Source organism: Vigna angularis, chromosome 1, assembly GCF_016808095.1.
Source record: "Vigna angularis cultivar LongXiaoDou No.4 chromosome 1, ASM1680809v1, whole genome shotgun sequence".
Taxonomy (NCBI): Eukaryota; Viridiplantae; Streptophyta; class Magnoliopsida; order Fabales; family Fabaceae; genus Vigna; species Vigna angularis.
The window spans coordinates 57,824,360-57,841,340 of NC_068970.1; the positions used below are offsets into that span (position 1 = coordinate 57,824,360).

A 16,981-nucleotide genomic window follows, 5' to 3' on the forward strand; every position below is an offset into this window, starting at 1 on the left:
AAATTAAATGACTACGTGTTTTATTGCAATAACTGCCTTTTTAAAAGTAGTCTCCATTTATATTTATTTGTACAAAATTATTTTAAAAACACAGTTTTCAACAAATAAATGTTTTTCAATTTCAACTCTTTCAACAATTAATTTATCAAAATCTAATTTTATGGACGGTTGAAGCTATAATTGAAAAACCCATTATCTGCACATACGTATCTCATGATCGCTTTGCCGTACCAACAAAATGTAGCCATGTCAAAACTACAAACAAGAGTGATGACATTATCAAGTGCGAGAACGTTCCAAGTTCCACCAATTCACCTACAAAAATCACGTATATATTGAACCACGCAATTGTTCATTTTAGTGGTTTACTCGGCAACCCAAACAAATTAAATTTAAATGTACAAAAAGCAATGCGCCAAAACCTTTAAAATTTGGTAACAAGAACACAAGCATGAGATACACTATAGAAATTAATTATAAATAAGTCAAGATGCTTGACAACACATATTCCTCCTAGCAGGAAGTTCCTGTGAAGGGCCTGGAACGATAATCTTCTGGCCAGACAAAGATGCGGAGTTACCATTTCCCTGACTTTCATCAGCAGTTAGATTCTTCTTGTTGAGGATGTTGTATATTTCTGTCAAGACAGTTACGAAGGCTGTTTCAACATTAGTTGCTTCCAGTGCTGAGGTCTCTAGGAAAAACAACCCTTCTTTCTCAGCAAATTCTTTTGCATCCTCGGTGGGTACATCACGCTGGTTCTCAAGATCACATTTGTTTCCTATCAGAATTATCACTATGTTCTTGTCAGCATGGTTGCGCAGCTCTTCTAACCACCGGGGTATGTGATCAAAGGTTTGGCGTTTAGTGATATCATAAACCAACATTGCCCCCACAGCACCCCTGTAGTATGCACTTGTAACTGCTCTGTAGCTGCATCATAAACCATTCATATATGAGGCTAAACTGACATTTGATGTACTTGTAAGTCAACCATTCCAACCAATAAATAAATAACGAGAAGAAACACTAAATAGATATAATTTGCATGCAAGAAAATATATCTCTAATCTACATGCTTCATAACAAATATGTGAGAAACAGGAAAACATGTCCAAACTAAATATGTTGGTCAGTATAATTTATAGAGTGTGGAAAATTTATGTAATACGGTACCCAACATTTGTTGTAAAAACCTGACGAAATCACGAAAAAAATAATACTTCCTGATGCGTACACACTTGTTGCTGTATTGTGCAATTCTATCAAGATACAATAAAAACTTCTCATTCTTTGAGATATTTAGAATCTAATAAGATAAACTCTTAAAGAATAAATATACCCAGAATATTAGAAGAAGAAAAAAAGAAATGAGCTATGAGAGGGAGAGATAGAAGAGAAATGAGTTGAGTGATTTTGAAGGAAGCATTAGCGGAGTGGTTCATGATTGTCCAAAATTCCCAAGGTTTGCTGGAAGAAAAATCCAGCAACAACTCAAAGTTCACAACTTGCAGAAGAAGAAAAGAATCCAACAACTGTTGGACTAAGGTCTTCCACGGACGTAGCTTCCATGAATCACGACATCAAGAATAGGGGTTTTAAAATTTGCAACTAACTGTTTGTTAGCTTTTGCAATATACTCGCAGCCCTTTATTTTACAACAACATTGGCATCCACTTCCATGGATGGTCTGTCGCCGGTTCTTCCGTGTTTATGTATGTGGTAAATATCAATGTTTAAAAACTGAGGTTTGATGTAGTTCATATTGGAAAAATCAGTTGTTATTGTAAAAGCTCAATAAATGGAGAATATTGACATCTAGTTGACTAGTTGAGAGCGGGAAGTATAACGAGATTCTATTTCTATGTCTTATAAACAAATCTAAGCAAACGTATTTCTCTAAACTCTGTAAAACATGAGATCGTATTACATTAAACAACTTATGCAATAATTCATGCACTACAATCACTCCATTCAGTTGGAATCCCTCCCACAATAATACCAAATATGTTCCAAATTCAGAATTCATTTTCCTTTAGAAAAAATTATGGTTTTATATAGTTCGAGAATATAAAATGTTAGAAATGGAGTAAGAAGAAAGTCAGCATCTTTATGAAACTAACAATCAATCAAACATAACTATCAATTCCGGTGAAGTTGATCCATAAATTTATCAATACTTAGACCATAACAGCGACGATTGACCAAAATGAAGAAAGACAAAAGCAGCAATGAGAAATGCAGACTTAACTAAATCTACCAGGATTACATATAGCTTTGAATTTTGCATAATAACTACACATTCACAAAACAAATGCTGCAAGACTATGACATGGTGGCCATAAACTCGTTCCACAATAGTTTTTCACGAAAAAAATACCGTTGCAAATTTAAAAGAAATAAAATCACTGGGGTAATTAACTAACAGCAACCCCACAATTTCGGCGACCAATAGCATCAACATAAATAACTGATTCTAATGCACAACCAAAACTATAAATCTAGCCACAAAATCAAGAATTTTCAGGTCTTTGCAACCATATCACAATATTTGTCCATAGTTTTTGACAGTATCAACGAGAGTGGTGACCACACCGCAGCTACTATTGTAACCATAATTACAATCCCAATATCAAGGTTTTCCGAACATAAGTTAGCCTAACATAACTATAACTCCAAACTACCGGTTTAACTGATAATGTTTCACACAAGTTAATACACACTCTTGGTTATATTTTACATTTTAATATAATTAACTAAATTGAAAATTAAGTTTTCTTTATGATTAACGAAAATCACGGTGACGAGTTATGTCAAGTGTTCGTCCAACAACACAAATTCTCTCGAATAAGCAGTTTTCCTTGTTTCGTGGTAAATTCCAGATACTTATTAAACCTAGCACATGCTCTGGAATACCGCGTGCTATTCGTTTTGCTGCTTCTGTCACTCATCAATCACGAATCCAGAACTTGATCGTGATGATAAGCTTAGTTAATAGAGGATCGCTGGCGGCGGTGATGAGATCACGCGCGAAACGAGGCGGTGGTGCAGGTGACAGATTGAAAGCGAAGCTAAAAATGAAGAAAGTAGGGAAAAGGAAAAGAGATAGCTGGAAGAGAAGTTAGAGTACCGTTCTTGGCCAGCCGTGTCCCAGATCTGAGCCTTAACGGTCTTGTGATCGATGAGCAAAGTCCGCGTCTGAAATTCAACACCGATGGTGGACTTTGAGTCCAAGCTGAACTCGTTCCTGGCAAACCTCGCTAGAATCTGTGACTTCCCCACCGCAGAGTCACCAATCAGCACCACCTTGAAGACGTAATCTATCCTCTGGTTCGCGTCCCCATACCCTCCTCCTGCACCCGCACCTGCCATTTCCACTCTCTTTCTAACTGTCTCCTTCCCTTTCACCTCAAAACTCGAATAAAAGGTGACGATCTTTTTTGTTCCTTTTTTTTTTCATCAATCAAAGGAGAAATTTATTTCTTCATCGTTTACATTTATTGGTATTTTTTGGAGGGACACGTGTCAGGTGACACGTGTTGGAATGAGGTGGAAGCGTAGAGACGTGTTTCCCCACACCAATTAGAAGTTAGTTGGTTTGGTTTCATAAAAGAGTGTTTGAAGAAGAGTGAAACGGTTGTTGAGGACAGCTCCTTCTATCTTACTTTCCTCTGATCCCACCACCATTTTACGCGTTGCGGAATTCTCGCTTCAGTTGTCTCAAAAATGCATACAAAAAAGTAATAATATTTATATAATGTAACAAGTTTATTACAACATTATTTCTTTTAAATAAGTTAACTTCAATTTTGTCTGGAATGGAGTTGAATAAAACAATATCCACACTCATTTAGTTATTAAAAATATTGTCAAAATAAACATAGCTGTCGCTCCATGTATAATAGAATAATTTTTGTGTATATGTCCTTTTCTTTCTAAATCAACCGTGTAATATGAAGTGTTTGTTTTATTACAACGAGAGACACTAGAGATCAGTTTAGCTTTATGATATGATATTTCTTTTGGTTTGTTAGTTTATATATAAATAGAATACTCTGGTATTGTTTTAATAGTAGGTTTAAAATTAAAAAAAAAAACAAAAAGTTTGTACATAGATTATACATTATTTTTTATTGTATTTCTTTAAATGTTATAACTCTTGGAATATAAGTATAGTTTGATTTCAATAGGTTAAGGTTTTGATATGATAAAAATAATTAATCTTACTTTGATTTTATTTATTTATTTTCTTTATCTTAGATGGTTGAAAAGGAAATATTATTGATGTGGAGTTGATTTTTTTGGATATTTACCTATTGTAACATCCCAAAAATACAGTGTAAAACCATATAATAGAATGATCACATATAATAATATTACAGCTTAGTTCTTACACTAAAGTAGAGCGAACGCAGGTTTATGGCCAAATGGCCTTACAGGAAAAGTTACAAACTTAAACTGTACAGGAGTACAAGTCTGACTAAACAGTTTATAACATAACAAGCACCGAACGGTCGTTCAAAACAAAAGGGAAGGTGATCGAACGACCACTTTACTATAAGACTAAACTACTGACCGAACGTCCTACTGTTCGGTCTTAACTTCAACCTTGACCAGGTTCTCCTCTTCCAGCGCATCTTCCAACAACTCGTCTCCTTCTGCTCACATCCACACGGATGATCATTGCAATGACAAGACGAACGTACAAAACAAGACAAGACAGGAAACACATGGTAAGCTTATGTAATTTAATTCATGTATAAACATACATTTCACTCAATCAAACACACAAGATATATTTCATCATACGTTTCATATAAATCATAATACTAGACTGACTGTCCGGACTGTATGAAATCTGTGTAGCTACGACGTTCGTGCACCCGGGTGATGTAGTAACTGGGATACCCTCAACAGCTGCCACCCGAGGTTAGTCCTATCTGTCCAAAGTACCCCTAAGGACTAGGACCTCCTGCCGTTCCCACACATGACCTACCCTCCTCTACGTGAGGACGAATACTCACGGAACATCAGGATGAACCGTCAGCTTAGCATGCCCATAGTCATACTTTACAAATTCAATAATCATCCAAGAGTCGTTCCGCCCTGGAACGCTCGTCCATAATCCAAAACATTTCATCCATATCATATACTCTTCATCTTTCTTTATCAATCATCTCAATTTCATCTTTCATTATCAATTATTTCAATTTCATCTTTGTTCAAATATTATTAATGACACCAAAAACCGAATGTTCAATCCTACTCAGAACGAGAACGAACACTTGGAGCGAGACAGAGGGGTCTCCAGTTCTAGAATAGATTAAGACCGAGAGGATTACTAACGATTTGAGAAAGAAACCGAGTTCAATCATATAAAACATGAACGACTAGAACGAACGATCGTTACTTGAAAGGTGAGCCAATTAGATGAACTGACTCTTGCGAGTTCTAACCGAACACCGAAAAGACCATGTCAAGTACTAAGGCTCTAGGCCGGAATCAATAACTATGGACACTTCAAAGAAAAATACTTAGAAGAATTCACATGAAGAAACCGAACGCTTATGAGTACTTAGCTTATTTGAGTTTAGCATCAATAAAACCGAATGTCAGTCGATGACCGAACACGAAAAAAGGAAAACTCTATTGAAATTAGACGAACGCTATTTTCATCAAGATATATTATAAAAGGAATGAGAACGATCTCTTGATGTAAGACCGAGCACCATTCAGAACGATCGCTTGGTGTAAGACCAAGCACCATTCAGAACGATCGCCTAGTGTAAGACCAAGCACCATTCAGAACGATCGCTTGGTGTAAGACCAAGCACTACTCAGAACAATCGCTTGGTGTAAGACCAAGCACTACTCAGAACGATCGCTTGGTGTAAGACCAAGGACCATTCAGACGATCGCTTGGTGTAAGACCAAGCACTACTCAGAACGATCGTTCATGCATAGTATTTCGAAACGAAGACGATCGTCCTCAACAAAGATTCTTCCCAAATGAAAGAATCCAAGTCTAACCAAATTCACTTTGAAATACCAAACGGTCGATGACCATTCGGTGACGAAGTACTCTTTCATATAGAAATTTCATACCATAATCATTTATCTCAATTAAATTTCTCAACATATATCTTCATACTTTCATATATTAATATCATAGTCCATTTTCATACTTCATACAATCCATATCATAGAAATTCCATATATTTCATACATCATAACATAGCACAATCATATTTCATTTCCAATCATTAAATAAACGAATGTTCATGCAGTACAACAACATACAAATTAAATTAAATAAGCTTCCCTTACTTTATAAAGTGAACGATCGTTCCTAGAGTCAGAATGAAGGTTCGCCTGACTACAAATTCTTTCTACCCTCACGCTGAACAACTCTTCAAATCAAAATCAAACAACATACCAAAATGGTTCAGAATGAGACTATGAACTCATGCAACCGGAACTTGGTTTGCATGTACCAGAGAATGAACAGCTAAGGACAAGAAGAACTTACCAGTTCGGAAACCAAAACCAATCGGTTCAAACTCAAGCTCTTGATGCCGTAAATGCTTCTACGGTGCCTGAACGGCGATCGAAGAAGAGAAAAGGTGAGATTTGGTAGAGAGAAGGGAGAGCTTTTAATGAGAAGGAGGAGAAATGAGAAATATCAGAGTTTTGGAGAAGAAGATGCATGCATAGAGTGTGACGTAAACTTTCAAAAACTCAGTTTTGTTTAAAACAAGCGTCCGCTCAACTGCCGACACCTGCCTTCAACTATCTGATTTTCGGATCCTCTTCGCTTGACACCTGACGTCCGTCATCTGAGTGTCGAGCCCCCTTCTTGACACGTGAACTCCACTAAAACGAGTCCTGAGTGTGTTTTAAATGGGTTCTGACACTTATATAGTTGGGATTGTGAGAAAAACATTATAAAGAGATCGTTGATTAAAACACTCTTTAATCCAAATAACTATAGTTAATGTTGTAATTTTATAATGTAATAATTGTATATATATTTATATTATACAATATGTAAAATTTGAATATATGTGAATTGTATACATTCTTGAATAAAAATATTGTTTTGAATATATGCGAATTGCATAAATTTTTATGATTGTTTAGTGTGACTTTTAGGTCAATAGCTCAAGTAATATCTTATTCCTTATATTCGAGTGGTATGTAATAATTAGAAACAAACCAAAAGAAATATCTAAAATAGTATGAGAATTGATGTGATCTCTAAAATAATATGAGAATAGATTAAAAAGGATTAAAATGACATTTGTAAGTAATAAAGTATATTTTTTTTTAGGGTTAAATATGTTTTTCGTCCCTTAAGTATCACACGATTTTGGTTTTAGTCCCTACTCAAAACTTTGATGGTTTTTAGTCCTCGTAGTTTTGAAACTCTTAGTATTAGTCCTTAAAAATGGATGGCGTTAAATTTTAGTTGATGTGGCAAACGGCAAGGACAGGTTTGATGTCAGCTGTTGTGCCACGTTGATTGTTTCATTTTCCAAGTTGAACTCTACGGCGACCCAGAAGCTTCCTGTTTCTGCCCCTCACCCTCCACGCCCTCCAGCAGCACTGTCTAGTGGGTCGTTCCTGCTGGGTACACGATGCGAAGCTATTGGGCTTGATTCACGTTAGTCTCTCGATTGTCCTCTCTCACTCCAATACCTTCCAACACAGTGCTTACCTTGAATGCTTCATTTTAGGAAGATAAAAGAAAGGGTTGAAACCAACACCTTGAGTGCGTCGAAATACTGAGTGATTGTGGTAGAAGTGGGGTGGGAACCAAATCAAAGATGAAGGCGCGGCCCAAAGCGGAGCTGAACTTGCCGATTAGAAGACCCACCTCAAAGTAAAATCAGAGGTGGTAGTTAGTTAGATAGATATTTGGGAGAGTGAGAGTGTGACAAAGATGGCATTGGAGAATGTGCCTCCGATGGAAGTGCGGATTGGCTGAGGCGATCCTCCGCCAATTTGAGTCGGGTTTCTTCTCCGATCACTGTTTTCGCCATTGCTGATTATTCAATTGTTACTGTCACTAACAAGTCCAATACTTCATAAATCTGAAACACGTGAATCACCAGTTTTATGCTTCAAATTCCGGTCACTTCAATCCTTGAACCCTAACTGGGTTGCCTTGTTTATGCAGGTTCAGACAATGTTTTCCCCTTTTGGTAAACCCTCCAATCAATTTCTGATGTCATCTATTTAACATCTCCAGATTTTAAGAACCACTATACATTACGATAAATACAATTTTTAATATATAAATTATATTTTTAAATTGGTGCTGTGAATTGTTGGATGGGTTTCTTCTTTAGAGCACGATTTAGGGTTGTTGTATTAGTTCTGTCACGATTGGAGGCGGCTTGCGTTGGTGGCGGCGGCTTGCGCGAGAACGAAGTTGAAAGGGAAGGTCGCGGTAGTGGAGGAGAGGAGGAGAAGAGGGTGGTGAATGGAGGACACTTTCAATCTCAGAAATGTGGCACAGCGTGAGAAACGTGGCAGAGAGTGCAGAGCGCAGCTGGACATCGCCGTTTGCCACATCTATTAAAACTTAACGCCGTCCATTTTTAAGGACTAATACTAATAGTTTCAAAACTACGAGGACTAAAAACCATCAAAGTTTCGAGTAGGGACTAAAACCAAAATCGTGTGATACTTAAGGGATGAAAAACATATTTAACCCTTTTTTTTATATAAAGGTAAATTTTGTATAATTATAAAAACTAAATAAATAAGTAAACCTAATTTTTTGAAATTCAGTATAGATATACTGTCTAACTACTCACAGTATATTTGTTTTAAAGGCCTCTACATTGTTTAAAAATGTTTAAATTTATTTATAGATCGATTTTCTTGAATTTAAACAAATAAAAATAAGATTGTTATTTGATTGAATTTGACTATATTACTTCAAAATAATTTAACTTCCAAATTTATGGTTACGGTATAACCACCTTCTTTGATGATCCATTATAATATTTAATTTTTTCAATCAAAAGAAAGGGATTACACTGGAATTTTAATTTTATTTTCAAAATAAACTAGTATTTGAAAAATATTTCTGAAATAAACAAATAAATAAGGAAAATAAAACTAGAAGGGGAAAAAATATACTCATTTTTATCCAATACATTGGGTGTAGTTGTTCATGATAAATCATACAGTTTCATTGTAACACGAAATAATACAAGTATTTTTCAATTTTTTATAAAAATAATATCTCGGATATTCTTTTACTTAAATTTATTTAGGCCCATATATACCATACCCCCAATTATATATCATGTTAAACTATAGAGCACTTTGTTTTATTCGCAAGTTCTTCTCACGTCTTCCAATACAAAGTGAGAGTGGTTTGATCAACTGAAACCCAGGTGCATATTCCAATTCAATTTTAATATTTAAAATTCAATTGTAAGGGTTTTAGAACAATATATATAAACTCTTAAATTAAATTAGAGAGTTAAATATGTTTTTGTTTTTAAATTATTTTGGATTTGGTATCTTTTATAAATTTTGATCAATTTTTTTGTTAGTTTTTTTATGTGGTTAGTAACGTGTCATATTTTCAAGATACATGTACAACTAACTAATGTCACATGTTTAATTTTATTATTTTGAATTAAAATTAAAAAATACGTAAAAGATTGGTTTCTACACTCTTTGTATATCCTTTATATATCTTTTGTACACCATTTGTATACTGTTTACAATTTTCTACATCCTTGTACACATTTTGTGCACTTTTTTTACACCATTTTTATATCATTTGTACATCACTTATATTTTTAATTGTAACTTTTTGTCCAGTTAAGATTTTGAGTTGATTCTTGTTCCATTGGATAATAGACTCAAAGATCTTCAATTTGAGTACTGGGAATGGTTCCAACCGGATAGGAGAAGTCGTGAAAGTGTTGCTGTCAGAGGGACTAGCGTCCAACAACAAGAATGTAGCGCCCAACGGTGACGGTAAGTGTATTTTTGCGAGTTGTGACAAAATGAAGTGTTTGGCTGCGTTTTTGGTGAGGGAATATTTTAGGGACCCTCTGGAGACATCCCTTCCTGATTTTGGGGCTGGAAAAGGGGTTAAGATGGTCCATTGGTTGTTTATTATTGCTAAACATCATGGAGGTGGGTCCTTGGTTGTTTAGGCTCCTTTCTTTTAGCCTAAAATCTGGTCTTGAGTTTTGGGAGAGTGGAGAGGCTTCTTGGAGAGGAGAAAACGAAAATCCTAAGTGTCCAAAGGATGGCAGCTGACTTGGTCTAGCAAGGAGGAGAGGAGTTGTTCTCTTGGAAGAAGAAGTTGAAGTGTTCAAAGGAGGTCTTCAAGAGGTAAGGGGAGTTAACTTATCCCTTATATATTTTTTTTGTGTGTGCAAAATTTACTTGATAAGATTTGAGAATGAGGAATTGAGATCTGCATGGTATGATTTTAAGAAGTTGATTTGAATGGATCTTTTTACTACAATTTTGATCTTTGAATCTTGATTAAATTATATGATGAAAGATTGGTGGGAATTGATGGATCTATGATTAATTGATGGTGGAATTTCGTTTTTGTTTGTTGGTATGTGTAGATAGGAAGTTTTGAATGGATTGGGTTGTGAAATTGAATGAGAAACATAAGAGTTTTACCTCACTTTTTATCTAATACGAAAATGGTTTGTTTTGGATGGTTAATGAATTTTGGATGGATGGATGGATTGGTTTGTGTGGAAATCTTTGGCAAGCTGAAAGTATGATGAGTAAAACATTAAGATGATGATGTTATTCAAGTTTATGTGCTGGAAATTGATAGATCTAAAGGTATGTTTTTGTTTAGTAAAATTGATGATGAGTTGTTGGGAATTTCACTTGAGTATTATGCATTTTCAAATCTATTTTTGATGATGGATGAATGAGTGATTTGTATGAACTATTTTGGGATGGATTTGGCACATTTTGGGGGCTGTTAGAATGATTAATATGTTGGTTGAATGGTCTTTGTGGAGGGATACAAATCTGGATGGGAAAACCTCAAGTTTGAGGATCAATGGTTGGTTGAATATGCTAGAAAATTATGCAGAAAAATCTTGTTTGTGTGCACTTAAAGAGTTGATTTTGCATGAGTAAATTGACGGATTGATGTTTATGATGTTTGTGGTTGATTTTGGAATGAATTTAGACTCCAAATATGGTTGGAAACATGTTAGAAGTGTTGAATCAAATCTGGGTAAAACTAAATGAAACTGGGTTAATTATGAACAATTAATAGATTAACCTGCAATGTTAATCGATTAAACTGCAATGTCTTCATAGTTAATCGATTAACCTTCATAGTTAATCGATTAACCATGTACCTGCGCGCTGCAGAATTGTTTTTTGGAGGTTTTGGGAGTTCTAGATGTCTGTTTTTGACGTTCTTTAGTTCGTTTTGGGGGTTTTTGACCATTCCGGAGCCATTGGTGATGGTCTCCAAGCTGTTTGAGATACCTAAATGTGGGGAATCAAAGGTGCTATAAAGAAAGTTATGAATTTGATTGTGAATGGTGGGCTGAATGATGTGAAAATGAGTTGTAGGTGAATATACTTTGTTAAGTATGGTTGAGGATAATTAAACTAAGAGTTTAATTATAAATGGTGTGTTGGGAAATGTATGGGATGAGATGTATGTGAAATACTTTGTTAAGTATGATTAAGAATGATTAGATTGTGATTGTGAATTGAGTTTGGAGATGTATATTCTCTTGGGTATGCGCTACTTTGGTAAGTAGGCAAAATGAATTGATGATATGTTTGAATTGACATTATGTTGGTTATTAAATGCTTGTTAAGCTTGACTGGAATGGGATTGTTGGATGAAATGGATGATGATTGATTATGTGTGATAAGTTATAAAAATGTAACTTGGTTAATCTGTGCTACTTTGGTAAGTAGACAAAATTGAAATTGAGAAATGTTGATTGGTTATTATATTCTTGTTGAGCATGACTGGTTTGGGATTGGTGGTTGAGATGGCATGTGATTGGTTATGAATGATATGTTATAAAAATGTAATTTGGTTAATCTGTGCTACTTTGGTAAGTAGACAGAAGTGAATTGGGAAACATTGATTGGATATTATATGCTTGTTGAGCCTGATAGGTTTGGGATTGTTGGTTGAGATGAATTATGATTGATTATGAATAATCTGTTGCAAAAATGTAATTTTGTTAATCTGCGCTACTTTGGTAAGTAGGTAAGAGGACGTATGTCTATGCTACTTTGGTAAGTAGGCAGGGTGATCTGCACTACTTTGGTAAATAGGCAAGATGAGATGATGGATGAAGAGATAAAGAGAATAATATAAGTCGCGCTGCTTGGTAAGTAGGCGGAGTAATTATACAGTGCTGCTTTAGTAAGTAGGCAGTATTGTCTTGCTGCTCTACTTTGGTAAGTAGGCAGAAGAACTTGGTTTATGCTACTTTGGCAAGTAGGTCGGATGAGGCAATGTTGTAACACTTTGATGGGGAATAGCATACCTAGAGAGAATATTCTAAATGGCATAAAAAAGAATGAAGAGAAATTAAAAATGGAAAAGACTAGAGAAAAGGGAACTTATGACTTGAAGATGCGCCACTTGAAGGAGGCTCTAAGATAAGCATCAAAGGAAGATCGCCACTTGCTTAAGCAAGATAAGGTCTGCCCAAAGAGGAACTTTGGAGACAGAATACTATCTCAAAAGAGGATTGCAAATGTGCAAATCAACTCAAGAAATCAATTGATTCAAAGGTGAGTGTACAAAGGAGACCCCTAAGCCTTATTATATAGCCTTTGGAATGAGCTTGGATGCAAGATCTATGAGATGTGGGACTTTAGAGTGAGGAGGCCGGCCAGCCAGCTGTTGCACGTCCTCTAGGAGCTTTGAAGTCCCACATTGATGAAATCTCTCCACTCCAAAGGGTTTATAAGGCAACTAGTTCTCCTATAGTTCAAAACATGAAAACTACCTATGCTACCTTGCACTAACGCCTAGGATGCCCATTTCCTCTCCTTTTCTTTTTAAGACCAAGCCATGGAAAGTCCCACATTGCTTGTTCTTAAAGAGAAAGAAGAGTTTATAAGCGTTTATTCACAATAACTAAGAGAAAGAAATCAAAGAGGAAAATACACGCCTATGAAACCTATTCTACTTTTTTTGTGCCTTTTGTCACTCTGAAACTCTTCATTCTTGACCTATGTATGATCATATCACCCCCCAGGTTGGAGAGGATTCGACCTTGAATCTTTGAAAAAGCTGCAAAAAAGAGAGATGAGTGACTTATTTGGTTGATAATCTAAAGGAACTCCTCCTGGATCAAATGTTAACCTGCAAAAAACATCAAACATTTTGTGAATGAATTGATGTTTACCAAACAATGTATTTTTTTAGTGAAAACTAAAAGTCCTTCTTTAGAAAAACTTTTATTTTTGTCTTGAGTTAAGTTTAAAAAAGAAAACATTAACTCAAGATGTGGTTTGGAAATGGTGTGTGAAGAAGTGGGAATAAGAGATGAGAAAGGTGGGATATTTTCACAAAAGTTTTGAGGAAAAGAAGAAAGCTTAATAATTGGAGAAAAGTGGAAGGATGGAAAAACTCCCTTAAATTTGCTTGAATCCTGTAGAATGATGGGAGTGGAAGGTGCCTTCAGTAGCACTTCCTGTGTACGTAGGACATTTTCCTTCTCTTTTTCTCTCACAAGGTCCTCTTATCCTTTCTTTTCTCTCTCCTTTCTTTCTTTCCTCTTAGTCTCTTCATTTACTCTCTCCTCTCTTTCTTTTCTTGCTTTATTTAAACAAGTAAGCATGACCTTCTCTTTGGCATCACTTGATGAGGAAGAAAAGCTATAGGTTGGTGAAGGTAAGGAAGAGGTAGACTCATTAGTCATAATTACTTCACCCTCAATGCATGTTGCCTTTTTGGTGAGACAGGCAGAGGCTATATGACCATGTCCTAAGCATTTAAAACATTTAATGTGACTTGGTCTAGAAGGAGATTTAGGTGGGGAAGAGGAATGGTTAGAAGAAGAATGAGGACAAGATTTGTCAGTGGACTCCTTAGAAACATCCTTGGTTTTATCCTTTGATGATGAGGATTTGTGACAAGCTTCTTTTTTCAAGAGTTTCTTCTCTACTTTCATGGCTCTATGAACCACTACATTTAAAGTCTCATCATCATGGAATTCAATTATATCTTGGATGTTGCTATTAAGTCCACTAATAAATCTAACTATTTTTGCATGATCATTTTCTTTAAGGTTAGTACGATGTAGGAGCACTTCGAGCTCGCGAGCATACTCCTCCACACTTCGTCTACCTTGAGTAAGCCATTGGAGCTTAATCAAGAGGTCCCTATGGTAGTATGGAGGTACGAAACGTTGGTACAAAATGTCCCTGCAATGTTCCCATGTACTCGCGGGTGAGGCCATGGTTAAGTATCTCATATTTAGCCATTGTTTGGCATATCCCTCTAAAGCTAAATAAGCTAACTTTACACACAAAGATCCATTTACACTATATAAATCAAAAATTTGGTCTACTTTAGTTATCCAATATAGAAAAATAGACGGCTCGACTTCCCCTTTGAAAGTAGGCAAGTTCAACTTTGGTAGTGTAAGGCCTTGGTCCATAGCTTTATCTTCTTGATGCTTCTTTGGCGAGGGAAGGTATACATTGACGGTTCTAGCTTCTTGCTTCTTCTAGTAGGAACCATGCTCATGACCATGAGAGAGCTTCCCTTTAGCCTTTGCCTCCGTGTCCAACCGTTTGCTAATGACATCAAGTTGGTGTTTCATGTCTTGAAAGGAGTCAAGTTGATATTGCATTTGTTGGAAGTCCTTCAACAAATCAAATTTGCTAGAAGGGCTTCCATAATGACTAGCTCCATTGGAGGAAGCACGGCTTGAACCTGCAGACATGTTAACAAAGCAAACAGCAACAAAGCTAACACACAAAATTGGTTAGAAACAGCCAAAAATCACGGCCAAAACAGCAGCACACGGTTTCACTCAAAACAACAAGAAAGGAAGCTCAAATCTCTCGGCAAAGTGTCTCAAAAAAACAAGGTAAGGGCAACACCCTTCTTTCAAAATAGTAAAGTGTCTCACAAGTCCACTTTGAGAGCACCAACTCAAGTCTAAAGTAAATGGAAAAATGTACAATCCACCCTTAATGCAAAGGAGCCAAATCAAGACAACACATGGTAGAAGTCAAGAAAATGAAAGAAAACTTCAAGACAAATGATGAAATTTGAACCTAAAAAAAACAAGAAACTTGGCACAAAACAAGGTGGCAGTAATCTAAGGATTTTAAGAGACAAAACAGCAAGAAATAAGAGTGAAAACAGTGGCACAATTGAACAAGACAGCAGCAAAAAAATTAACACAAACAAGAGACAATTCACACCCTAAATTATATGCATACATGAAGAGAAGGATCTAAAATTGAGTGGAATTAATTTGGCATGCTTCAAACCTATATGTTCTGTAAATTTATGATAAGAGAGGTACAAAATGAATATGTCAAACACACCAAACAGAAGATGAAAGTCTCGACCAGACCATGCAGATTTAAGCAAATAGGTGCAGTTTCGGTATTGCTGAAAAGAAAAATGCAATGTGCAGCAACTAGTCTCGGCCAAGCATGTATTCTTTTAATATGTTTGTTTGACAAAGCTATAATTTGATTTGCTTAATACCTCTATTGGTGCAGAACATACAAGCAAAGCATACACACTTAAATCCTAAGTTGATCCAACTCAATTCAGCATACAAGAACCAAGATGCAAAGGACTCTTAGCAAGTGCAATTTCAAGAATTATTTTCTAGAAAACTCCTAAGGAGGAAACACATATGACTCAATTCAAAGCTAAGCAATCAAGAAAAGACACATACAATCCAGGCAAGACAAGAAATATAAGCTGGAAAAACAAACAAGTGGAAAGAATAAACCTACTTGTTGAAGACCTCCAATAGCATTGTTGTTGTTGAAGAAACATGCTTGCACAATCCTCTGGACAACCACGGTTTAACACCTCCAAGCCTTGATTTGAAGCTTTGATTCCTTGCTTAAGAGTGTGGTGATGTTCTAGCACAATCCAGTGATGAATTCCAGCAGCCAGAATAACCAAACAGCAAGCAACAATGAAAACAAAGGAGAATTAAATCAACAGTAGAAAACTGGATGACACAGCAACGAAAAATAATTTATTGCGAACAGTATAGGATGAATTGGCACAAAGTAAAAACTAGGTATGAAAGTAGACATCCAGACGAAACTTTTAAAAAAAATTGCATGGAAAACGGACAAGAAATGAAGCTAAACTAAAGCATACAAGTTGACTGTAAAATGACGCTGACGCTGGGCGAAATTTTTTTTTGCTAAGCAGATATGTAAGCTATTCTACTCTAGCATGCAATTCCTAAATGATCAAGACCTAAGGCTCATGATACCACATGATGAGGAATAGAATACCTAGAGAGAATATTCTAAATGGCATACACAAGAATGGAGAGAAATTAAAAATGGAAAAGACTAGAGAAAAGGGAACTTATGACTTGAAGATGCACCACTTGAAGGAGGCTCCAAGATAAGCATCAAAGGAAGACCGCCACTTGCTTAAGCAAGATAAGGTCTGCCCAAAGAGGGACTTTGGAGACAGAATACTATCTCAAAAGAGGATTACAAATGTGCAAATCAACTCAAGAAATCAATTGATTCAAAGGTGAGTGTACAAAGGAGACCCCTAAGCCTTATTATATAGCCTTTGGAATGAGCTTGGATGCAAGATCTAGGAGATGTGGGACTTTAGAGTGAGGAGGCCGGCCAGCCAGTTGCTGCACGTCCTCTAGGAGCTTTGAAGTCCCACATTGATGAAATCTCTCCACTCCAAAGGGTTTATAAGGCAACTAGTTCTCCTATAGTTAAAAACATGAAAACTACCTATGCT

At 36.0% G+C, this 16,981-nt stretch overlaps 1 protein-coding gene across 1 annotated transcript; it reads right to left on the minus strand.

Moving 5' to 3' along the window:
* Positions 1-310: 310 nt before the first annotated feature.
* On the minus strand, positions 311-3,572 carry LOC108342142 (ras-related protein Rab11A). The gene is made up of 2 exons (XM_017579859.2): positions 3,131-3,572; positions 311-933 (listed from the first exon to the last, which is right to left on the minus strand). Exons 1-2 carry the CDS (start codon positions 3,370-3,372, stop codon positions 486-488), a joined length of 690 nt encoding a protein of 229 aa, XP_017435348.1. The 5' UTR covers positions 3,373-3,572; the 3' UTR covers positions 311-485.
* Positions 3,573-16,981: the final 13,409 nt, after the last annotated feature.